At 40.4% G+C, this 25,737-nt stretch overlaps 1 protein-coding gene across 7 annotated transcripts in view; it reads right to left on the bottom strand.

Annotated features, from left to right (window-relative positions):
• Positions 1 to 25,737, bottom strand: part of LPAR1 (lysophosphatidic acid receptor 1) — a 99,807-nt gene that overhangs the window by 28,162 nt on the left and 45,908 nt on the right. For 6 of the 7 annotated variants that reach the window (XM_075128837.1, XM_048850967.2, XM_048850964.2 and 3 more), the window contains one exon: positions 19,856 to 20,603. In XM_075128837.1, coding sequence (XP_074984938.1) covers positions 19,856 to 20,594 — 739 coding nt within the window. In that variant the 5' untranslated portion in view covers positions 20,595 to 20,603. Of the gene's footprint in view, positions 1 to 19,855; positions 20,604 to 24,958; positions 24,983 to 25,737 lie in introns of those variants that run through there. The other variant, XM_075128836.1, reaches the window with a different exon arrangement.

The following is a 25,737-nucleotide window of genomic DNA, read 5'->3' as shown; positions in this document are numbered from 1 at the left end:
TGTTGGTGAATTTGCTGGATTTACAGTAATGGAGGCTGAAGTCCTCTAGCTACAGAACAACAAACTAATAAACTGGGAGTGATCAATTTATTTTTATACATTTTTAAATGGACATATCCACCACTACAAACTGCTCTGACCACACCATATAGCCATCAATGGTAAAAACTTTCAGTCATTACTAACTGGGATTGAAGCTAAGAAATCTTATTTCATGCAGACCACCAAATAGCCAGCAGCAGATAAATTTCTGGTCACCATTAACTCAGTCATTCTTATTTAGAGAAACAAGGCCCTATAGCCCAATAACCAACATGCAGAGCTATCTAGTCTGCTGTGATTGCTGTCTGGCTTGTAGCATCAATTTAAAAGGACACTTTCAGAAATGAATTTATGTGTTAAGTCATTTTTAAACGGAAAGTGGTGCAACTCTACACTCAATTAGAAAGTAATAGTTGGTCTGTCAGGCTGGCCATTTACATCACAAAGGGAACAGGAAAGTCCTCCATGGCCTGTGCTTTTAGCCTATGACTCAGCAGTCCACCTCTGATTCTGAAATAAGCACACTTGTTTCTTACAAGTTCATTAATTGGAACAAAGGCCTTCCAGTCTTTGGAAGCGGGGAGGAGATGGGAGGGTAACACTGCACAACATTCAAAGAAGCTGCCCACTCAGAACTAACTAGGATACTTTCATTCTATTCAATTAGTTTCATACAATGATCATTTTCAAAATAATTTACACGCTATTTATCTTTATAGTGTGGATTAATTCCCTGAGCTGGTATACACAGACCAAGTTAAGTCCTGCAGAAGAAGGCAGACAATGACACTTGAACGAAAGAGCTACAACTCCAGAAGCACATGTCCATTACCATCTGTTTAGATGTGTTACATGCAGAGTATCTATACTGAACAACACTATCTCCTCAATAACGAGCCAAGATTACATTCTATAGTTATATATAGTAAGATTTAACTCTGACTGGCTGTTTTACGGACATAAAAGTGCAGAGTTCTTCATGGAATAATCACATAAGCTCCAGAAGCTATGTACTGTACTGTGAACAAATGCTGATCTCTTGCATATTGTACAAAGTACATACTGTACCACTATCAATGACGTAGGAAAGCACTTTCTGCCCCTCATTTAACAATATATTTCCTCCTCTGATTAGGAACTAGACTTTTAAGCAAGATGTTTGATTGCTGAGATGTAATTTGGCAGTTTACTGATACACCTTAGTCAGCAGAAATAAAAAAATTTGTTTCAGATCATAGAATCTCAGGAGGTCATCTAGTCCAACCCCCTGCTCAAAGCAGGATCAATCCCCAATTTTTGCACCAGATCCCTAAATGGCTCCCTACAAGGACTGAACTCACAACCCTGGGTTTAGCAGACCAATGCTCAAACCACTGAGCTATCCCTCCCCACACAGAATCTCAGGGTTGGAAGGGAGCTCATAAGGTCATCTAGTCCAACCCCCTGCTCAAAGCAGGACCAATCCCCAATTTTTGCGCCAGATCCCTAAATGGCTCCCTACAAGGATTGAATTCACAACCCTGGGTTTAGCAGGCCAATGCTCAAACCACTGAGCTACTGTTTCTTAGTTAACATTTAAGACCGTCAGCTTTTAAAAAAACATCACTGGACTTTGGTTATTTTTGTTTATGCTTCCCTTTAGAACCATGAAAATAAAATGTCTTCCTTTATGGTCTTGACTACCTTGCAGATTTCGATGTGTTTGGGGTATTGACCACTGTTTCTCTCTTTCTCTCCCCCCTCCCGCCCCCAGCTTGCCTGTTGAGATGTAATGGGGAGATAGGTGACCCTGGTTCTATTCCTAGCTCTGTTGTGAACTGCCTGAGTGACTTGGGGCAAGCCACTTGAAACCAGATTTTGAAAGCCATTTTCTATGCCCATCACATGCACGTGGAACTCTTTGCAGGCATAATTTAGCCCTCACAATAGCATGCACCTGCAAGTTAGGTCAGGTGGAAGTTTCATGTGTTATCTGCACAGTGGCCATATGGAGGCTGAGGCCCTATCATGCTAGATGTTGTACAGCACATGGTAAAAAACAATCCCTGAACAAACAAGCGTTTTATTTTATGGCTGCAATTATTTACCCAGATATCAAAATCACCAACATTGCAAAGTAACTGCTTCAACCCACTCAATAGACACCCACATGAGCTAAGCTGCAGGTGCAACATGGAAGCCTAATCACGAGCAGGCTAAACATTTGGCCCTTCATCCCTGGGCTTCAAGTCTCCCATTCTGGATAAGGAGATCGTACTTTGCTGGATATAGGAGTTGCCAAACTAGACTCTCTAGGGCTAAATTCTTGGCTCTGAATCTGCCAGTTTTGTGCAATGGGACTGGTGTAGGGGGTGTAATTTAAAGCACTTTTAAACTGTTCCTACCCCAACCTGGGCTCAACTCATCTGTATAAAGTTTGACTCCCTCTCCCTCCAATTTTCAAAGTTGTAAACTTTGGAAAACTCAAAGCGTATTTCACACAGCAATGAAAATCTCCAACAAATGTACAGTGTCTTCTTCTGGGAGCAATTGCATGTGAATAAAATATGCATTTGGAATGCGGAAGCTGAGTTGGGATTGTCTGGGGCTCTGTCATAGGAAAATAATAAGTGGAAATTTTACTCTGTAATCTCTGAATTAAAACATCTCTCCCTGCATTGTTGCTACTTCAGAAGAGACCCACCAAGAATCAGTGATACACTGGCCCTCCTCAGTATGAAAGGGCAAAGGCCCAAGTCATAAAAACATAGCCTGGCCCATTTCCAGGCAATTCTTACATACTTTACTTGGGGAAGTGTGGAATGCACCTCTTGCCATGTAAATTAGGATTTTTGGCAACCCCTTCAAAGTATTGTTTCCATTTTAAACCAATACCCTGCATTGCACACCCAGTGGGTGGAGAGCTTCAAAGGGGGCAGGTGCAGACAGGAACTGGAGTGGATTAGACTAAAATAGGTCCATGCATACTATCCCTCCATTTTGGAATCTCTCTACTAAATAAAATGCTTGTGAGTATGGCATTGCCTCTGCCATACCAGAGAAACCCGCAGCTGAGAGGACGAGTTACCAAACCAGAAATAAAGGGCTTGGAACAAAATTTGTATTTCTTTCTACATGTCCCAACCCTCCTGCCTGTCCAACAAAACAAAACAAACACGTCAGCTTAACAATAGAACAAAACAGTAACATACACACACACACACACACATATATCCCACCACAAAAAAAAACCCAAGATAAAAACCAAAAACAAATCCCAGACTCAAAATAAATACTTGCAGGGCACTCCATGTCTTAGCAGCCCAACAGAATCCTAGGTCTGGCCTTCACCTGCCATTTTTACCAGTAAAATTATGTTGGTTAGGGTGTGATTTTTACCTAATACTGGAAAAAGTCATAGCATGGACACAATTATACTAGAGTAAAGGTGCCCTATATACTGGTATAGCTTATTCCCCTTCCCTTGCAGCAATAAGATATATCAGTATAGAAGAAGGAAGAAAAATTTCACCATATGTTTATCATACTTCTATGGTCAACTGCCTCATCACCTAATCACTTGCCCAAATGCAGGTATGCATGTCAGTACATTTTCAACTTTAAAAAAAAAAAAAACAACCAAAAGCAGAAGAAGGAAAGAAACATTTCACCATATGTTTATCATACTTCTATGGTCAACTGCCTCATCAGCTAATCACTTGCCCAAATGCAGGTATGCATGTCAGTACATTTTCAACTTTTTTTTAAAAAAAAACAACCAAAAGCAGACTCTTCAGCACTCCTTGTATATTAATGGGGACAACACAACTTACTTTGTACTTTAGTAATGAGCCAGTCCTTTCATTTTTCACACTGCATGTCAGTGGAAGAGATAAAATGTTTCAAAACACAATTTCTGTTTCTCATTTTTAGGTTCACATGATTTATAAATCACTGGCTTTTTGTTGTAAATATGTAGCTATCATTCCTAAAATATTATAGTTTCCAGAAATATGTACAGTTATATCCATATTAAAACGTACATATTTTGACCTCTGTGTTACTTACAAGACTGGCAATGAGCAGTGATCCTGACTCTACATATAAATCTGTTTCTTGGAATGTTAGCACAGCTGCACACCATTTAAGATGACTGTTCCATAGAATTTTCTTCACTTTTTGTTACTTAATTAGGTCCCAGTATTCCAGGACAAATATTAGTGAAAAAAATATGTGCACAATGTCAGTATTCCTGACGTTGCTTTGCTTGGCTACAAAGTGAAAATGCATTCAACTAATTCAGGTTCATACCTAGACCAAGATAGCAATTTGCTATTTGACTGAATGTTTCTTTTAGATATAGAATTTTTTCAAGTTACCTAATTTAGTTGTGCAAAGTAGTAGCTTCTTATGCGGACATGACAATAGACTTATATAACACATTCATTTTAAAGGTCTGATAAGAGAACTTATCTTTATTCATTAGATAGCTAAAGAAAGAGTAAAATGCATGAGTTCCAGAAAAAAACATCAAATGAAGAAAAAATAACAAACCTGTATATAAGAGCAGAGTGGGTGCTGAGACCACATCAAAATCTTAAACGCACAAGCAAAAGAGTGAGTAACAGAAAAAGGAAACTACCAGATCAGAGGAGAGAGGGGGAAAAGCTATTTTTGCGCCAGGAGATAAAAAGCTGGAGGCCAGTAGCCTTTACTACTTCTGAAGGCTGTGATTTCTTTTCTTTAAAAGATCTCTTTCAAAAGAAAGGAGGAAATTACCTCACAAACTTTAATGTATCTTTGCGATTATTCCTGTGTTGTTAATCACATTAATACACACACTGCATACAAGACAGTATCTTTATATAATAAAACAGGGTTGTAGGTTTTTACTCAAATGCAAAGCCTATAATGAAACAGTGGAAGCTGTTCCTTTACCCTCCCACCCCCCGAACTCAATTCTTAGAGTATGTCTACACAGCAACTAGACACCCACTGCTGGCCCACGCCAGCTAACTTAGGCTTGCGGGGCTTGGACTGCGGGGCTTTTCATTCCTGACTTCTAGGCTCGGGCTGGAAGATGGGAGGATCCCAGAGCCCGGGCTCCAAATGTGGGGTTTTTCTTTGCTGTACAGATACACCTTTAGAGACCCATTTTCAGTCAGGCTTATTATTACATCTTATGATTTTACACTAAAAATACTGATTTCATTTAAAAACAATAGTAATTTACAAAGAATAGATCCTCTCCTCCATTCTGGTTCCCAGAAATTATTTCAACCTACTCCAATACTCAGCTGTTTCCCTGATAGTACAGTAGTCTGCAGCAGCAAACTGCCCTCTGGATACAAATGGCACATGCCAATTTATGTAGCAAGTTTATATTTTACCTGTCCTAGTTGCAGAACGTAGCTGTTGCTCTGTGAGAGTATTTCTAAGGCACCTATCACCACGGTACTTAAATTTCTCCTTTTCACAGTCACGTCCAATTTCCTGGAATTGATTTTTTTAAATTAATTTCAACTAAATATGCCTTCATTAACTTCCACAGACTCAATATTGCCAACCCTAAGCATTCCAAAATCATGGTTCAGGCCTCAAAAATCATACAATTATCTTTAAAATCATGAGATTTTTAAAAAATAATAGATTTGGGATTCTTTTCATTTGCCTTCTGGTTTTTGAATCCTTAGGGTTCATACTTTCAAGTTTCTGCAACCATGAGGGATAAAAACTTCCTTTTTTTTTTTAATGAAAGGTGAGATTTTGATGTATTCATGACTCCAAGAGCTGACCCTTGAAGAAAACCACCAGATCTCACAAGACTCGCAATAAAATTCAGACACAGGAACACTGGAACCCTGATTTTGTTGTAATGGTTGCAATGCTAGAATTTGCATTGTTTGAGGTAGTTTTTAAACTTCATAGCAGCAGTAGGACATTACTAGAATCATAGAATCTCAGGGCTGGAAGGGACCTCAGGAGGTCATCTAGTCCAACCCCCTGCTCAAAGCAGGACCAATCCCCAATTTTTGCCCCAGATCCCTAAATGTCCCCTCAAGGATTGAGCTCACAACCCTGGGTTTAGCAGGCCAATGCTCAAACCACTGAGCTGTCCCTCCCCCCAAACAAGTTAGATTTCAGAGAGAATACACCATTCTCAAAAATGATAAGATATCTAGTGGCTATACGGAACAGCCAATGGTCTACTAGTTATTTAAATAGGCCAATTTGTAAACTAACAGGTCATGTATTTTGTGGCAGACACATGGGGATATAAGGTGGGTTTGGCAACCTTTATGCATGTAGGTAATCCTGCAAGTTGTCCTGACTGACAGCTGGCGGACAACTCACATGAACGAAGACTATTTAGATGAATAGAAGGGTCGTAGGCTCAGCCTCATATTGTTACTAATTATTTGCAATTCAGTAGTGCTGAGGTGCCTTAACTGGGGATCAGGGCCCCAAAGTTCTAGGCAAAACATGTAACAAAAATATGGTCCCTGCCACTAATTGCTTTCAAGCCAAGCATAAGACAAGAGGATAACAGATGGATACAAACAGGTAGGCAGAGCACAGGGGAACAATGAGACCCACCATTATGAACAGTGGGATAAGCAGTATTTTAATGACATCATCTCAGAGGTATTTTTAAGGAGGGATTTGAAGCAGGAAAGCTGACCTATCTGAAAACCCATTTGATATGCCTATAAGAAACATGACTGCACAGAACTGTGAATGTTTCCTAACACTGCTCTGCTGGACTGCAAAGAAAATGTACCTCAGACTGATGACCTGCCACATCCCAAACAAATGCTATCAATTGGAATTAGTTTTACAATGACTCTGAAGCTTTATTTGGAGGACTGTAGGTGTGCTTATTTATTTAGGAAAGAGATCAGTCCAGCAGAGAGGTCTGCCTGAATGCCATCACTGCTTACTATGTTTTCTTTGCAATTTTCTCCAGTCTATGGTAGATTGCACTTTCTAGAGTAGCAGCAGACTCCTGGTCTGACTGACTGTAACCACACACACATATATATCTACATGGTTCATAATTTTTCAGTGGAAGAAAAGCTGTTAAATCAAACATAGGCTGTCAGCTAAGACATAAAGGCATTACTGAGAGATTACTATGTGTTCATAGTGATTTGTGGATAAAAACCATGGAAGTGTTCCTGTTACCATAAGGGAGTGCCAACATGTCAGTCTTTGCATTAACAACCTGCTTTCTCCATCAGCTACTGTATAGTTTTAGGCATACACTCCTTAGTGTTTCCTTTAGCAAACTTTTACCTGTACAAATAGTGTGAATGTCTTGAAAGGGCCTTAAAAAGGGATTACTTGCATAAGTAAGGACTATTGGCAAGAAGATTTGCAGAATAAGGACATGCGTTGCGAGGTTTCCTTGGACTTTTTGTTCTATGTTATTTTTAAGCACATCAAATTTGCAAATATGTTGATGGAAATGTATTTCCGTAGCAAGGTTGAAAAATCAGACATTCACTGATCGTTATCAGTTTCTGCTTAAGTCACGTTTGCAGATTTAAGTTATAGAGTTCACTATCATAGAAACAAAACAATGGTTCCAAAAATTCCAAACACAGATGCTAAAGCCAACATTTTCAAACATGGGTGCATTTAAATCCATATTCTATCTCCTCTTGTGAGAGCAGAAAAAAACCAGCCACAGACATCAACATCAAATAAGTCTCTCCAACACATTCCTAATTTTAAGTTTAATACTGTACGTACAATGGCCTGTATTCGAAAGCTAACATTTACTGACAATTTCCTATTCTATATGTAGGGAAATACAAAACTGGTATCTGATACCATTCTGTGTACTTCTGCTGGCAAATGTTAACTTTAATAGCCATCACTGTACTAAAGCTATAATGAAAGGAAAAGTTATTTTTGGGTGCATCTACATATGAAAGTATTTTCTTGCTTTGCTGGAAGATCCTACATAAATTACACCTGGAACAGCTGCAAGTACTGTTTACTGTAATGTTTTATTATTAATAAAAATGAAACTCTCAGAAGTACACAACTAGAATAAAAAAAATTCTCTCTGTTTGTGACACTTTGGGCAATACATTTAGAACAAGCCAATTTTCATGACTCGTTTAGCACAAGAATTACACAATTTGACAAAAGTTAATAGCTGACATTTTTATCTAATTTTTTCCCCAGTGTTCTAGTTTTCAGTAAGGTCCTGTGGTTTTAGTTCTGTTTTCTAGTTAAGTTCTCTGAGGTACATGAAGGTCAAATGATTTGTGCAAGTTACAGTATGAGTCAGATTTGGCCTGGACAAGAAACCAAGATCCTCCAAGCTCCCAAACCCTTTGCTTTCAAACCACACGGCGACATGGGAACAAGTTTTCCAAAAATACAGTAGTTTGGATGAAACCATATTGAAACCACGAAACAAAAGTGGTATGGGCATCTTTCCTATAGTGTGAATGTCCCCCTTCTGTTTTAACAGATCCTATTGCACTGGAACATTGAGCGTGGGTCATTCTAAGGCCTGAGGTCTAAATCAAAGAATTTTACTTGCGTTCTGAATTAATCACACGTAGATCTTCTTATACCCACTGAATTTCTAGTTATGAAGTTACATACTTGGCCACCCCTTCACAGCATCACAGATCTTCCCATTGCTCACTAAGATCTTTGGGGTAGACAGATTCTCTCACAAAAAGGTCTCAACCTCTAGTATTGTGGAGGTGTCAAGACTGACAAGTACATCTTTGTATGCAGTATTGTCATAGACCTGATGGTCCTAGGATATTAAAGAGACAAAGAGGGTGAGGATCTTTTCTTGAACCAACTTCCGTTGGGGAGAGAGACAAGTTTTCGAGCTTACAAGAGCAGCTCTGTGTAAGCTCAAAAGCGTGTCTCTCTCACAACAGAAGTTGGTTCAATAAAAGATATTCCCTCACCCGCCTTGTCTCTCTAAGTACATCCTTGACTGTAATGCCGTTGAAGGAGAGTAGTTTTCTCAGAACTATTTCATTTCCTTTAGGTGGGGCTTTCAGCAGCTACATTTCACTACTCAGCCAACTGTTCATTATTTCAACTTTGCCCAGCAGAAAACATTATTTTCTGTATTCCAGGTACAAGGATATGTCCAATACTTTTGTTAATGCATGTGTCATAAATATAAAGGGAAGGGTAAACGCCTTTAAAATCCCTCCTGGCCAGAGGAAAAACCCTTTCACCTGTAAAGGGTTAAGAAGCTAGGATAACCTCGCTGGCACCTGACCTAAATGACCAATGGGGAGACAAGATACGTTAAAGCTGGAGGGGGGGAGAAACAAAGTCTCTCTCTGTCTGTGTGTGTGATGCATTTGCTGGGAACAGAAAGGAATGGAGTCTTAGAACTTAGTAAGTAATCTAGCTAGATATGCGTTAGATTCTGTTTGTTTAAATGGCTGAGAAAATAAGCTGTGCCGAATGGAATGTATATTCCTGTTTTTGTGTCTTTTTGTAACTTAAGGTTTTGCCTAGAGGGATGTTTTGAATCTGATTACCCTGTAAGGTATTTACCATCCTGATTTTACAGAGGTGATTCTTTTACTTTTTCTGCAATTAAAATTCTTCTTTTAAGAACCTGATTGCTTTTTTCATTGTTCTTAAGATCCAAGGGTTTGGGTCTGTGTTCACCTATGCAAACTGGTGAGGATTTTTATCAAGCCTTCCCCAGGAAAGGGGGTGTAGGGTTTGGGGAGGGAAAGACGTTTCCAAGCGGGCTCTTTCCTGGTTATATATCTGTTAGACGCTTGGTGGTGGCAGCAATAAAATCCAAGGGCAAAAGGTAAAATAGTTTGTACCTTGGGGAAGTTTTAACCTAAGCTGGTAAAAATAAGCTTAGGAGGTTTTCATGCAGGTCCCCACATCTGTACCCTAGAGTTCAGAGTGGGGAAGGAACCTTGACAGCATGTTAATTATGTGCACCAGAATAGGGCCAAAGCCTCAATTTTGCTATTTAAAGAAACCCATTGAAAGAGATCCTAAAAAGTACTTTTAAACTGAGAGTCTCTACAAGTCACTATTCCAAGACTCTTTACCAAGAACTGAACTTGGAGAAAGAGTACAGAACAAGAAGGATTACTCAAGATTCATCTTTATCCCACGCATTGCTGAATGCGTCAGAGTTTCCATTTCCCCTCCAATATGTGCCTCCCTACAAAAGGTGTTAATCTGAACTGAATTTAGGAAAAGGTCTTTTATAAATGAGGCATCATTTCCTCCCACTGTAAGGTATTGGCCCTCCCACAGGGATTCCTCCCTCCCCCCAAACGTAAGACCACATGCCTCCTTTAGGCCTCCACAGAAGTTCTTCAAACCATAGTCTCAAAGGAACCCAAAAGGAAAATAAATGTCCTATTAAGTCAAAGGAGCCAAACTTCCAGATGGTTTCTCCCAGGGCGAAGCCATGAATTCAACAAGGAAATTTAAAATATTGTAGAGAAAAGCTATTTACTGAAGATGCATCAGTGTTACTTGTGGATGTAGTAGATTTCACTGGGAGGGGCAGTAGGGAAAGAAAGAAATATCTTTAGTTTTAAACTGTCCGAACATCAAACCAGAAGTAGAGTTCACAGAAAGGACTTACCACAGTATTTTCTAAACTCGAAGTTCAAATTACAGTCGCTTCAGCTATGTGCGCGAGCATTGGTTTGTTTTTGGAAAACAAAACTGTTGAGAAGCCTCGAGTCAGACATATGCCAATAGTGTCCAATATGTCAATCTCCATTATTCTGAGGATCAAGTAGACCAGTAGAATTCATTTTTATTAAAGTATCATCCTTGACAACCAAACAAGTATTAAATTAGTTATGATAAAGCTGATTTCATGGCAAATAAGAGATAAACGATAATGAGTTGCAAGAAAATAAATTCCATTAGGAGTGCCAGTTGAGTCAAATTCAGAGAGATTCTTTATGAAAAGAGTGCATGCAAAAACAGTGTTTTTTCTCAAACCAAAACCAAATCACTAAATGACTTTCAAAACTAAGGTTATTTTTCTGGTAATGATTTACAGATTTTGGGCCAGATTCTCAGGTCATGCAAGTCTGAATAACTTCACTGACTTGAATGCAGCTATCTAGATTTACAGATGAGAATCTGGACCTATAGTTTGCTGATGCAAGAACTGACTTATCAATTGCATAACACATTTTTTAAATTTCCTATGTATTATAACTGGGTCTAAACCAGTTAGTACAATAGTCAAGACAGATTAAACAGGAAAAAAAATCAGAAAAGATTTTATGCCTGGGCTGGTAAATTATCTGCCTACTCTTTCCATGATGACAGTAATGACAAAAATTCAAGACATGTATGGCAAACTACATGGCAAAGGTATAGCGTAGCTGGATTTTCCTCGTCTATCATCCTCACAAACTGATTGTACTCAACCTTTTATCTAACAATACCCAACATTTTACGCAGGGGACATGTGAAAAAGGGCTGCATTATAAAACTAGCAGTACAGATCATCTTTAATAAAAAAAAAAGAACTATAGCAGCTATTTCCTTCAATCAGAGCGTTGGACGTGTGTCAGTATTAAGTCACAATTGCTCTGAAAGTCCTTATGTGAAATCATCAAAAAACCCCAACGCAAATGACATCGAACACAAAAACACAAAGTAAAAACAAAAATCAGACCTCTCTCAAACATATTTAAAATGCAGAAATCCTTAAGGTATCAAATTTGATTTCACTTTTTCATTCAAATCGTATCTTTGATGGTATAATATAATAGTTATCAGACATGTACCATATCCATCATTTATAACTAATGATTTTACAGTATGTTACAAACTCATTGTTTCTTCATGTATAAATACCTTCAGTGTGGTAAGAGAATTTAATCCTATGAAATACATTAGATATGATCAATTTCGTCTATAGATCATCAGCTGCAACTTCCCAGTTTACTCGACCGGGGGCTAAATTCACAGTCTATGCGCTTTTAAAATATACCTATCTAAAAACACCAGGAGACCAAATACTGCTTCTCCTGTTTTAGAACAGAAAGTCATTGATGGCCAGACTCCGATTCCTGATGCCAATTCCTGAGTTTACAGAACTTGTTTTCCCTTTAGGCCTGAATCAACACACAAACAGCATTACCGTGCAGGGTTGGCGAAGGATGAACAAGCCCCTCACATTGAAGAGATTCTACTGTGCTTCCCAATTCCAGGAGCACCCCGGTTCTTAAAGGTGCCCTTTGCAGAGTGGTTGTGGGAAGCAGAGCCCCCCACCAACACCACAACTGCCTTCTCTGTCAATATTAAAAGAAAACCCCTAACAACCCTCCAAATCAGGCCATGCCTGCTAAACAGAACAGTGCTTTAAAGTTAAGAAGAGATACACATTTTCAATGTTCTCCTGGGGGACACAGATCAGCACCCAGGTCGCACCCTCCAGCAGCACCTGGCTTAGGCCGGGGAAGCTAATGATCCAACTAGTGGACAATATTCAATGATGAATCCTGGTCACGCGCCACCTGAGGCAGAAGAATGATCTCAGGGAAAATGATATTAAGGCTTCAATGCACTTTGTGTTGACAAACTCTACAGGAACAGGATGAACAGATGAAACCATGAGTTTCCAGTCAACAGGGTGCCACAATTAACCACAGATGCCAAGTTAAATCCCTGCTCTACTAAAAGATCCTGATACTGACGTGTCGCACCGCTACAATGTAGTGTTTGCTTTCGATCATAGAAATAATGGTCTATTGGCAGGGAAGGTCTGCCAGAGTTTAAGTAAAGCCACATCCAAGCTCTGCCTAGACAATCTTGCCTTCACCTCAGTCCCTGAGTCCACTCACCTGAGAGCTGATGAAATCCAGCTAATAAAAAGTTAGGTCAGCGGCCTTAAGATTTGAGGAAGTAATAGACATTCATGAAATGTAAGCATTCACCATCATATGAGCTGTGTCTATATGCCAGTATGGGGAATTAGCTCATTAAAACTGCTAAATGATATGGGGGTTGCTTTATATTTAAACAAACTTCTCTAATGCATGACAAAGATGGGCGGACACACTTGTGAGGTGCACTGTCTGTCAGTTACAACAGACAGACAACATACACATTGAAAACATCTTTTAAACAAGTCAGTCTCCACAGTATTGGCTGGTTTTCATCCTACCATGTAACAACTGCATGTCAAAATCAATCAATCACCTGGTTAGGGGACAAGTTACTGATAACACAGTGGAATTTGCTGTAACCAACTGCATATGTCGAGAAGTAGGTGACTTCCTGCTACATTCCTTTAACCAAGCAAAATGAAAATTACCCCCAGCCCGGAAGATTAATTCAGTTCATAAGAGCTCACTATATTACCTTAGTTATTGTCTGCCACATTTCATTTCAGTTTGGTACCCTGCTTGTGAAAGAGTTTCAGAGTCAGTAAAAAGAATTAAAGTCTCTTGTGCAAATCATAACTGTGGCAGGAAAAACACTCCCGTCAACAAGCAGTTCTACCCTTCCAGAAGTTTACCGTGAACTTTCAGATGTTTCCATCACATTTATCTCTCCATGGCAATGGTGGGGGTGGCCTTTAAAGAAAGTGACACTCTTTTATGGCAAAATGGTTAACAACTAAAATTCATTATAATCCTGCGTCCACCTCTATTTCCAAGTCTTGCAGGTTAAACTAAACTAATCACTCTCACACACTGCCAGTGCCCTTACATTTCAGGGAAAACAAATTGTGCGGGTTTTCCAGTTCCCAAGGAAGTCTAGGTGCAAGCAATCAGGAATTCATTGCTTGCTCCACCTAGGTCACAGAAGGCAGCTACGGAGTTAAAGTCAATATACATAACTAATTCTGGTAAAATAATATTGACAATGTGCAGGGAGGGAGGCTAAAAAAGGAAGGAATAAACCTGTGGCTCTGTTATATGCAACTTTGTCACATTTCTATCATTTAATTGGGAAGAGTTGTTACTATAATTTCAATGACAGACACAAGAGCCAATTCTGCAAACTCTGACTACTGGCTGTAGTGTTTGCTCTTTTGAGTAGCCCCACTGACTCCCTCCTATGGAAGCACAGTAACAATACCACACTGCATTATGGATAGCCTCTAATGAGGCTGCACACTATAACGTGCGCCATGAATGACCCTCACTATTTGTTCATTTGTATTACCATAGAGCAGCGGTTCTCAAACTGTGGGTTGGGACCCCAAAGCGGGTAGTGACTCCGTTTTAATGGGGTTGCCAACGCTGGCATTAGATTTGCTGGGGCCCAGGGTCCAAGCCCCCCTGCCTGTGCCCAAAGCCAAATCCCAAGCCCTACCACCCGGGACCGAAGTCCAAGGGCTTAGGCCCTGGGCAGCGGGTATCAGGCTTCAGCCCTGGGCAATGGGGCTCACATTCCAGGCCCCCTGCCTGGGGCTGAAACCCTCGGGCTTCAACTTCACACCCCCTGCCCCGGGGTGGCAAGGCTCAGCCTTCATTTCTTCCTCCCCGACCAGGACAGCGGGGCTTGGGCAGGCTCAGGCTTTGGTCCCACCTCCTGGGGTCATGCAGTGATTTTTGTTGTCAAAAGGGGGTCGCGTTGAGATGAAGTTTGAGAACCCCTGCCATAGAGGCTCTGAGAGATAGACTGTCCCTGCCATGAACAGCTAAAATTTGAAATAGATAAGACACTTTTTTGCTTACCCTGTGTGTATCCCCATGTTACAGATAGGAAACTGAGAAACAGAGGAGATTAAGGACCAGATTTTTAAATGTCTTTAGCCATCTAAATATGCAGATATATCCCAAGGGCTTTTAGGAATTCCACTCGCAACCTATCTGTGTACCTAGACACCTAAATAGCATTAAAAAAAATCTGGCGGTAAGTACTTTTTCCAAGGTCACACAAGTACTGTAGTCTAAGATGATGCTCGGATTTGAACTTAGATCTCTAGAGTCCTGGTTCAGAGCTTTAATACCCGTCTTCCTCATATAGCAGCGAATGTTTCCAGCCCTGCATCTGGCTAGCGAAGAAGATTCAGATAACAACTTAACTAAAAACCCAATAGGAAAACTGGTTTAACTTCATCCTCAAAGAGCGTTCGAAGATAAGCAACAAAGGGGAAAAGCTGCATGTTTTAAGCTTATTGTATCAGTTCGGTTCTTTCTGCAAATTCCCTTTTCTACTTTAATATAACACTGCAATTATGAAATGCTGTCGGTATGGTTTGAGTCTCAGCCTAACCGAGACCCTGCTTTACATCTGTGTTTGTTATACGAATCAATTCTGCATAAGCAGAGCAAAAAGGCATGTTATGGAGAAAGAGCTTTATGTTCTTGTTATATTACAGATTTCCAAAGAGGCCTTGTTAAAAGAAAGGCCTCAACTATGAAATCACTTCCTTCTGTTTAAAATATTTTACTCAAGGGGAAAACATAAACGGGCATGAAAAGCAAAAAAAGAAAAAAAAAATCTAGTTTCTGCTTTGACTCAGTCCCAGGATTCAACACGCTAGCAGCTCTGTGGGATGACGCAGTGTGCCGGCTCCCGACCGCTCCAGCCAGAGCTTCAAGCCCTCTTAGTCATTGGGGAAACAATGAGTCCTCTTATGCAACTCAATTGGATTCCACCCCACACATGTTGACAGCATAGCCATCAGAAGAGGATTCTTTTCCCTCTTGGGTGGCTGTCCGCTTGGAGCAAGGCAATGAGATGTGGGGATGGCAGACACTGTTAGGCATTTACTGGGGCTGATAAACAAGAAGTTCTTTTGTTTATCCGCCTCCCCTTGAAACTGCAGTAAGGATGGACGGAAAAGAATTCTACGCTCATGGGCTAACTTCAGAAAGACCAGTTTATGTAAGTTTAGAAATCAATTGAAAGAATCCCTTGTTGACTGACTTATGGGGAGGATATTTATGGATTCAGAGGACTATAAAATAAGATCAACATTACATCTCTTTGCAGTGTTTGTTGATTTATATTTGAGGATTCCTCTAGAGCCCCTTTCCCCCACTCATTTTTCATTCTGATCCTCACCTTACCCTCCCCACACTGCACCAAAGCAGCTCTGTGCTGAGCAAACCCGGTCTTCCAGTTCTAGAGGACTAGCACGCACTAACTGCATTCTTGAGTCAGCTGCAGGGAATTTCAGGGGAGAAGATCTTGTGAGAATAAAACCAAGGCACTTCCTTTCCCCTCTCTCTGTAGAGGGGCTGAGCTTTGCCTCAGACTTTAATGCACTACATTGCATTGACGGCTAGACCACCAAGAAAGCCCAACTTCTACTCTTCTGGGTAATGTACTGAGGCAGAAAGAGAAAGCTGATTTGGAAAGAGCCAAGTAGAATAGAGATAAACATTCCATGAGCTTTTCCACACGGGTCTGAAAATATATCTTATCCCATGGCTGGGAAACCAATCCCAGCACAGTTTCCCTACAGTGTACTTGTGCGGTCAGTCTGCTATACAGAAAGACATTTAGAAGCTGCTATAACTGAAATCAAGCTCATTTTGCTCACCATGAACATTTTCAACCAGACCTAAAAGCAGGCCTCTAGAAGTCAAGATTATGTTACCCCCCGCACCTTCTCTGGCTCCCCTCCTCCCCGACAGTCTGATTTCTTACTGAGATCCATACTGGCGAATAATATAGTGTGGATATAGAAAGCTATGCTTTGAAAGTCTCACTGGAAAGCCCAGCTAGAAACTTCCACCTCTATTCATTGTGCCGTGATTGCATGAAAGGCATCACTCACTGGCTGATGGATCACCATTAAACCATGCCAACAAACTGTTGTCCTTAATACTGAGGAATAACTCATACGAGAATTAGAGGAAATTAAACCTGAAGGCCAGAGTCCAAATGCATCTGGAGGCCAAAGTGGGAAAGCTAAGTCCATGTTTCATACATAGGCAAGTGTGCTGATTTTCCGAGGGGTTCAGCACCGGTGACTGTACAGGTGGTCAAAGGCTATAAAAACCATGCAACCTATTCAAGGCCTTCATTCAGTAAAGCACTTACATATGTGCTTAAGACCCAATGGGATTTAAGCCCATGCTTAAGTTCTTTGCTGAACTGGGGCCTTGATGGTAATTTTAGAGACCCACGTTTGAATATGTTGGCCTCAAATACTAATTTTTACTTTTTTCGGTAATCCTTACAGTGGTCATCACTATGAAATCAGCATTTGCAAATCACAGCCACAAAGGCGACAGCTATAACAACTGTGTGGCTATGGTTGCTGAATGTTGACTTTTAATTGGCTTCTACAGATAAGGAAAATTACTGGAACAGACTGGTCGTCTACCTACTTCAGTCCCTTGGTCCCCACAGCCACCAATGTCCGATACTCCAGAAGAAGCCCCCCAAACATATAGCTAATGGCAATAATACACCCAGTAGAGTGGTACAGTGAGTTCCTTCCTGACCCCAGCTAGCAGTCAGCCCAATACCCTGGATCATGAGGATTCACAGCCCTTGTAGATTGTCCTAGCAAGTGTAACTACAGCTTCTATTTTTCATGTAAGCATCTAATCTATTTTTAAAAGGCTACTTCAAGTGCCCTATACTTAATATCCTGTTACGCCATTTCATAGAAGAGTTGGCCACACAGTAAAACAAACACAGTAAAGTGCTGGAACCTGCGCATTCATTCTTGTTTTTTAAGGAAAGCAATTTTATAAGACTTCTCAAGAAGTGTTTTATGGGACTACAGCCACGTCTACACTAGCACTTATGTCAGCAAAACTTTTGTTGCTCAGGGGTGTGAAAAAAACACTCCCCTGAGCAACACAAGTTTTGCTGGCGTAAGCGCTCAGATGAGCATCTGTCACCGACATAGCTACCATTGCTTGTTGGCCCTGCTTTTATTATGCCAACGGGAGAGCTCCCTCCTGTCAGTATGCTGCAGGCACACAAGCGCTCTTACAGTGGCACATCTGTATTGGTACAGCTGTGCCACTGTAAGCTTGCGAGTGTAGACATGGCCTAAGATTTAGTGCATACAGAGAATATGAGCATCACTGAATGGATGTCAGCACTATTACAGAATCAGTAATGTCAAGTGCAATGAGCCTGTTAAAATTATGTAGCAATCTGCATATGCTAACAATTATTATTCAGAATAACATACCAAGGAGCCATGGTGGTTGTTATTTAAAGATACTAGCAGTGACATTAAATTAGTGTGATTTATGCTAATTAACCTTCTGAGTTTTTTCTACTGTTTTCAGCAATGCCCCAGGAGAGAAGGTCTCTCAGTTTAAGTTCTCAGCTCAGCCTTACTATTAAGGAAAGGCTGTATCTGATACTCAACTCTTCAGCATAAACTTCTGGTTGAACTGCGAGGAGAAAGGAGAAGAGTGGAGAGAGATTTCCCCTCACTTTTACCTGCACAGACAATCTTAGTCCCAAGCATAATTGGCATTAACTACCACATGAGATTTACTCAGTATTTTTTACTATTTCAAAGCATGGATAGAAATGCTTACTATTTGCCTGGTTTACGGGATTTAACCAGCCAGCTACGTGACAGGAAGTACTTTACTGCTACACAGTTGGAAAGAGTGGCAGTTCATCCAAAAGGGAAAATGTAGATTTGCTTTCAGAAGATATGCTCAGAGCTGAAGCTTTCTTCTGAACCTCATCTGCCTGCCTGAATTTGGCGAAAGGGAGGTAGGATGGGTTGGGTTTAAAAACAGTGCTGAGTGGAGCAGGGCAGTCCATGAATCAAGGGAAAAGTTTACCCATTTTATCTTACCCACCTCAAAACAATTTTTTCTACCCTAGAGAGAAAAGCAAAACATGATAATGATGCAAGTAAAGAGACAATACAGTAACATGGATTGTTGGTAAATTTCCAGCTTGTTCTTGCTATGGCACACAGACATTTGCTCCTCTACCGAAGCGTGAGCTAAGTCAGCACACCAACACTTACCTGCTTGTATTGATGAAACTAAAGCACAGATGCTTGCCTCTTGCTCCAAGATTAATCAGTAGGCAGTTAAATATAAACTTCCACCAATTCATGTTAATGTAACTAATAATATAACAAAGATGTCCATGCATTTGAACATTATATAATAGAGATCTGAACCTAGCGAGACATACTTTCACTTCACTTGGTGAGATATAATAGTTTTTGACGTCATCAGTCACTGAACAGAGGGAACGGTTTTGTGCCACAAAAGCAAGTCAAGCATTTGTTACCTGGACTATCTCCAAATATGGCAACAGACACCTGTGAGAGTGCGCCGCTTCTTGAGCAACAAGAGAGGGAAAACACAGCGGGTACTTACCTGGGAGATGAAAAGCATGCAGCAAGTAGCAGCTACCTCTGTGCCACTTCTGCGCTGCAGCTGCTTAGCTCTGCCAAATACACAGGCCTAGCACCAGGAAGACTCTCAGGGGATAAAGTTTCTATGAAAGAGGGTATATGTCTGCATTGGGCAGGTTTATAATGGACCACGAAATGTAAGTGAAGCTTCCCCTGGGGAAGGGACTGTTTCTGCCTTTTGCATATCAGCATTATAATCCATGTCCTGTTTTCCATCACTCCCTGAAGTGTTCCCCTTAAAAAAATTATATTACCAGGACAGATGTTGAATTATAGAATGATTGAGGTTCAGATATCACTGCCATAAATACGGTAATTGCAAGACTGATATGAACACTTGGTGTTCGCTCGCTCATCACTCCCTTTCCCATCCCCCACAAATTTATGATGTGCCAATGGGAAGGTTGAGCATGCATGTTCCAGTTCTCCTCTAGCACTAATGAAATGTTTTATTAACTTACGCTATGGGAAACAGAGAGGAACATTTTTGCTGAAGCAGACACTCACCAAGCACAATGACCACGGTCTTCAGAAGACTCATCATGGTGTCCCGATTTCTGCGGGGCCCAGAACTATGTCTGGACATTCTCATAGTCCTTTGGCGGACATACCCAAAGATATGAGCATATAGGACCACCATGACCAAAAAAGTGACCAGGTTGAAAACTGCCCAGAAGACCAAATAAGAGTCACTATAGAGTGGCGCCATATTGGAGCAGTGAGTGATATCACAGATACAGTTCCAGCCGACACTTGGTATGGCACCCATGACAATGGCCATAGTCCAGATGACAACAATTACTACCACCACTCGTCGGTTGCTCATCCGAGTATGCAGCTGCATTCGGAAGACTGTAATGTGCCTCTCAATAGCAATGGCCAGCAAATTGGCTACAGAGGCAGTCAGGCTAGTGTCAATGAGACCCTGGCGAAGAAGCCAGGTGCTTACAGTCAATCTTCTAGTGTTGGGTCCCGTGTTAAACATTAGGTAAAAGTAGGCCAGCCCTGCAAAGAAGTCCGCAGCAGCTAAGTTGGCCATTAAGTAATAAATAGGAAAGTGGAAGCGGCGGTTGACATAAATAGCCACCATAACCAAGAGGTTGGCCAGCATTATGAAGATACAGACGGTAATACCCAGTCCCATCACAAGCTTGCTGACAGTGTTCCATTCAGTGGCTAAGTATTTTCCACTCCGGTTATAAAAGAAGGCAATGTTTTCATTGTAGTAGCACTGGGGTTCACTCATGACTGTGGACTGAAAAAAAAAAAAGAGAGAAAACAGACATCAGAACTTAAAGCAGCATTCCAGGGACTGCAAACCTGCCTCTGCAAGTAAGGCACATGCTTAAGCAAGGAAACATGAATAATTCTGCAGACAACATATTTAAATTCATATCCAAGATGACAATACAATTGTTGTTACAATGCTAGAACTGGCAGTCAGACTACAGGGAACCAAAGGTGCTTATATCCTGCTTGTATCCAGTCTTCAGAGGTAGAATTTTTTCCTGTGGTAGCTGTAAGCTGCCTAGTAATTCTGACAGCCTGCTACACATACAGTCCCTCTAAAAAATAAATCAAGTTTAATACAGACAATGCTGCCCATGATATGTAATGTGAGAGCTTTAAACAGTATTAAAAGAACCATTAAGTATGTTACTGATACATAAAAATAGACTAGACTGCCTTGGGTAACTGTTACCATTCCTCTTCTTTCAGGGCACCTCCTTTTTAGCATGCATCTCAGCAAGCTCATCACTCAAGTTTTCCAATGGTGACATTCAGTAAAGGCATTCCCCTACCATTCCTTCTGTTCTCTCCAGCATGGAATGCATGAGCTTACTGTAATAGCTGATCTCTGATTGTAAATGTCTTGGTGCAAGGGCTTGTCTACTCCATATCCTTCGTAGTACTCAGTACACTGCCCAAGAAATAAATAAAAACACCACAAACAAAAGCAACAGGCCTGTTATTTTCACTATTTTCCCTCCCTCAATTTTAGTCTAATCAAGTCCCTCAACACCTGAGATTAAATAGCTTAAGCATCACTCCTTGCTCAGGTCTGTGCCTTAAATCAAAGTATCACCCAAGATGGCTTTTTTAGTTTGGGGTGAGGTGAAGGAGGCAGGGAATATTCAGAAAGTTTTAGCCATACTAATATTAACAGCATCAAGCTTTATTTCTTGATTTCCTGACATTACAGCTGTATCAGGAACCAACTTAGAGATGAATGGTTTTTATCTATTCATTCTCCTTTCAGGATTGCCTTTTGAATGCTTATATGGGCTCAACAAACCAACCCTACACCCTACCAGTATCTTAAAACATAAAAAAGGGCACTCTCTCATTAACTAAATTATTTCCTTCCCAAATCATTATGCAGGATGGAATTCCCAAAAGGCGAACTCCAGGGTACATACACTTATATTATTGTTGCGGCACTATGTAGCACAACTTAAAGACGGTTTTAAAAAATCTTCTATTTATTCACGGTGTCTGACTCTCCACTCTATTACACTAGTTTTATGCCTGTGGAACTCAACTGACTGCACTGGAATTTCACCTGTGTAAGAATGGGTGGGAATCATGGAGTGGAGAACAAGGCCCACTATTAGAACTGGTCAAAATAAAATAATAATAAAAAAAAATTTAATGACAAAATTGTTTATCCTCCTCAAAATAATTCAGAATTTTTCAGCCAGCTCTACTCATTGTGTATAAACCTGTACTTTTAGTATTACTAACCCGTTAGAACTAAGTATGCACACAACTGGGAAACAGAATTGGGGGGTGGAGCGGAGTAAAAACAGCCCCAGAAAGATTTCTTTGGAATTATTAAAAGTTATTTGCACTAATTTTTATTTGTGAAAGTCAACACTATTAGGGCAATTCCTGTAAACCAACATGGCAAAACTTTCCATGTATACACAAAACGTGTTGCAGAGCAGGTAAAACTTAAGGAATAAAAATGTCCTTTTAGTTACAATAATTTTATCCTCCAACCTAAACACTTCTTAGCAGGCTGAGCTTAACTTTTATAACTCTTTAAATAAAGCCCTTTCCTAGACGTTTGGCCTTTAAGTCCTAATTATTTATCAATTAAAATCTCCTATAGAACCCCTCAATTGAATAGGACAACTCATGTACAGTGGATACCTTCAGTAGGACAGACTTAAGGACATAACACATATGGCTTTAAATTCTTTGTTTAAAGATTGTGAGAGAATAATAGGTCAAGTATAAAAACACTTGGGAGAGGGGAAGTCATATAGGATTTAATTAGTGAACATTATAAAAAGCTTTGCCAGAATCGGATTATCTGAAAACCAGACTTTTTGCAAATTTTACAGGAGTAAACTGGATGAAGTTCTCTGGCCTGTGTTACGCAGGGGGTTGGACTAGATGATCTAATGGTGCCTTCTGGTCTTAAATCTATCAATGGATGTTCTCTGTCACATTCATGCACAAAGTTTAGTGGCTGGAATTTCTTTTTCACAGATAGTCAATCCCCATATTTATGGTCTAGCTTCAGTGTTGCCTCTCCGCAACCGATTAGAGAAGCCAGTTTATCCTTGCAAATACAGTTTTGAGGACTGCATTTTTGTAGTAGTTCTGCAAAATAGAGCTAGCTTAAAAAATGCAGTTCATATAACAGTTGAGTATATAGCATTGTCCCCTTCCTGTCAGAACCCCCACCACGCCATACACCCATAAGCAAGCTATGATAAAATCAATGCATTACAGGTAGCAATGTTAAGTGTAATGTATCTCAGTTATGTATAAAAAGCCAATCACCAAGCCAGCAGGAAATATATATGCACACAATGCATATATGAATATAGGGTATGCTTAAACTAGGATTGGTTAAATTCAGGAATGCTATAGAACTTGAGTATCCTAAAAAGTACCTGACTGTAGAGTCTAATAATACTGAAGACAGTGGGGCACAGTGCTCTACAAACTGCTCTTTCGAGGAGTTTCAAAAAGAAAGAGCTTTGCTTTTCAGTGGATGTTAGTCTAAAGTCTGTAATTGCTGGTAAGAGTCATCTCTATTCCCAAGGGAAAGAAAGGCATTTCTACATTTCAGACATGCAGGTGTTTGCTCTTGAGAAGGAAAAGGGCAATTGATTCATGGTCACTACTGGAGTTTTAAGAGACCTCAAGAGGCACATCTGGGATAGTAATCAGGTGTGGTTTGCTGACATAGTTCAAATGGGGAGCTTACAGCTGATCAGCTCTCCTAATTCCAGCACACATCTTTATAGAAGAGTTAACCACCCAACTACTGACGCTGAGATTCCAAGGCAATTCATTTATATACTGAATGGTTCTACATGACAGCTTATGGCCAAGCAATAAAAGAATAGGGGATGTCTTTGGACATCCAAAGTGTTAACCTAACATAATGGCATAAGCATACAGGCCTGTCCCCAGCTCCTGCCCCTTCAGGAAAGAGGCAGGGAAGTTTATATTTTAATTTCCTGAAGTTTTACTCTCAGCATTTCATAGCCCAGTTAAAAACAGATGTTCAAGGTCCTAAACTTTACCTTATCCATGTAATAGATGATTTTTGCAGAAGTTGATTTAAACTGAATTGCAAATGTTCATCTTAAATACATCTTTATAATGTTCAGGAAATAAGTCTATTATGAAGCATAGATGAGACAAATGAAAGGCAGAAGAGAAGGAAGCCAGTCTCAGAGTACCTGGTTAATCACATCAGGCTGAGCTTACTTCTCAAAGAGCCAATTCCTCCCGAAAAAATAAAATAAAAGTTTGTTAAGAGACCGTCACATTTGTAAAACTGTATTTATTAAAACATTATTAGAAATAGTTCTAACCAAAGCAAGACAGGGCCAGGAGATTCAGCACTCAGATTTAATGAATAAAATTCACTCTGCCCCTCTAACCAATGCCCAATCTTCACTCTTGCAGGAAAGCCAACTTTGCACAGGGCTCAAAGATGGCTATTTCCTATCTTTTTTCCTTTAGGCTCATAACTTCCCTTTTTTAAAAACCCCACTAGGGCCAAATCATTGATATTGTCTTGTGACCACCCTGCAGGATATAGTGGGATGGGGAAAGAACATCCTGCCTCAGCTACTCTCCCTCCTCTGTCAGGTGTGTGAAAGACCTGGTATTAAGAGAATTGCAAGAACATCCACTCCATCGCTCTGGGGAATGGCACGGGAACAGCTCAGGGGCTAGCAAAGAGGAGCCAGTGAGTCAAGAGGACCAGGATATCTGAGGTTGGTGAAGATTCCATCACCACCTTTTCTCTTATGGTAGAGAATGTGAGTGAGAGGGGGGTGCTGGCTGGCTGAAGCAGGAACTCGAGAGAAGAGCTCTGGGAATTCACTGCAGCAAGACCGGGTTTTCAGGGTGAAAAACAAATACTGACAAGTTTTCAGACCACTAGCAATTTACTGATATTTTCTAAATGGAGCATACGTTAGCACTGGGAGGGTCTGAAGGGTTAACGGTCATGGTATATAAAGCCTGCTGGGACCTGGCAGTTTTCAAAGCTCATTAGTGAGCAGCTCTAAAATTAGCTACCCATTAGCTAAAAAAAGAACACTCAAGTGCGTTATCATTGTGTAATCTTCAGACCTGGAAAATGGCTCATTCTGGAATTTCCAAATGTTTATTCAATGGTACCTGACGTTTTAAAAGCTGAAAGAATAAAAAAAAAAAAGTTTTAAAATCCCCCCAATAAGTTTTTATCAAAAAAGCAAAAAGCTCATCTAGAATTAAAAGTAAAAATTCTGCCACATTTTTCTTATGTTGTTAGAAAACATGCAGAAGGGATGAAGGCTTTTTGGTTTTTTTTAAATGTTGAGGGAGGGATCAAAATCATGCGTATAACAAAACATCAAATAAAACTCAACGCCTGAAATTTTGCAAAGGGATTCAAGTTGTATGCAGCCTTCCCGAAGCCAATGAAACTCAGAGCAGACTGATTGCTTTTGCAAGATGAGATCTTGACTACCTTGCTTCCTAATTAACAAAGATCCCGGAGAGAAGCAGTAATCTGAGTGCCCTCAGAGAGATCCAGAAGACAGTTTCTTCAGCAGAAATTTAGAGTCAGGAAGGATGTGGGATTCTGTACTGAGAGAGACTTGGATTCACATAGAGTATTTACTACAGGAGTTGTCAGGAAAAAAGCACGGCTGCTTTGAATTTAACTACATGACTTTAAATCTACCAACGTACCCGGAAGGCTAGACTTGAGAGACAAACCAGCAATCCCAGCCAGGGGCCCAGAATAAAGGGTAAAAGGTTAGTCAGCATATGAATAATTCCCCACCCATGCCATAATTACAAAACCGTATTTCAGAAAAGTAACATTGTAAGTTGAAAAGGGTCTGGTCAGTGGTAAACGTAGAGTT

This window comes from Caretta caretta, chromosome 5 (assembly GCF_965140235.1).
Source record: "Caretta caretta isolate rCarCar2 chromosome 5, rCarCar1.hap1, whole genome shotgun sequence".
Taxonomy (NCBI): Eukaryota; Metazoa; Chordata; order Testudines; family Cheloniidae; genus Caretta; species Caretta caretta.
The sequence above is the reverse complement of the archived record's forward strand: the minus strand, read 5'-3'. Positions and strand labels throughout refer to the sequence as shown.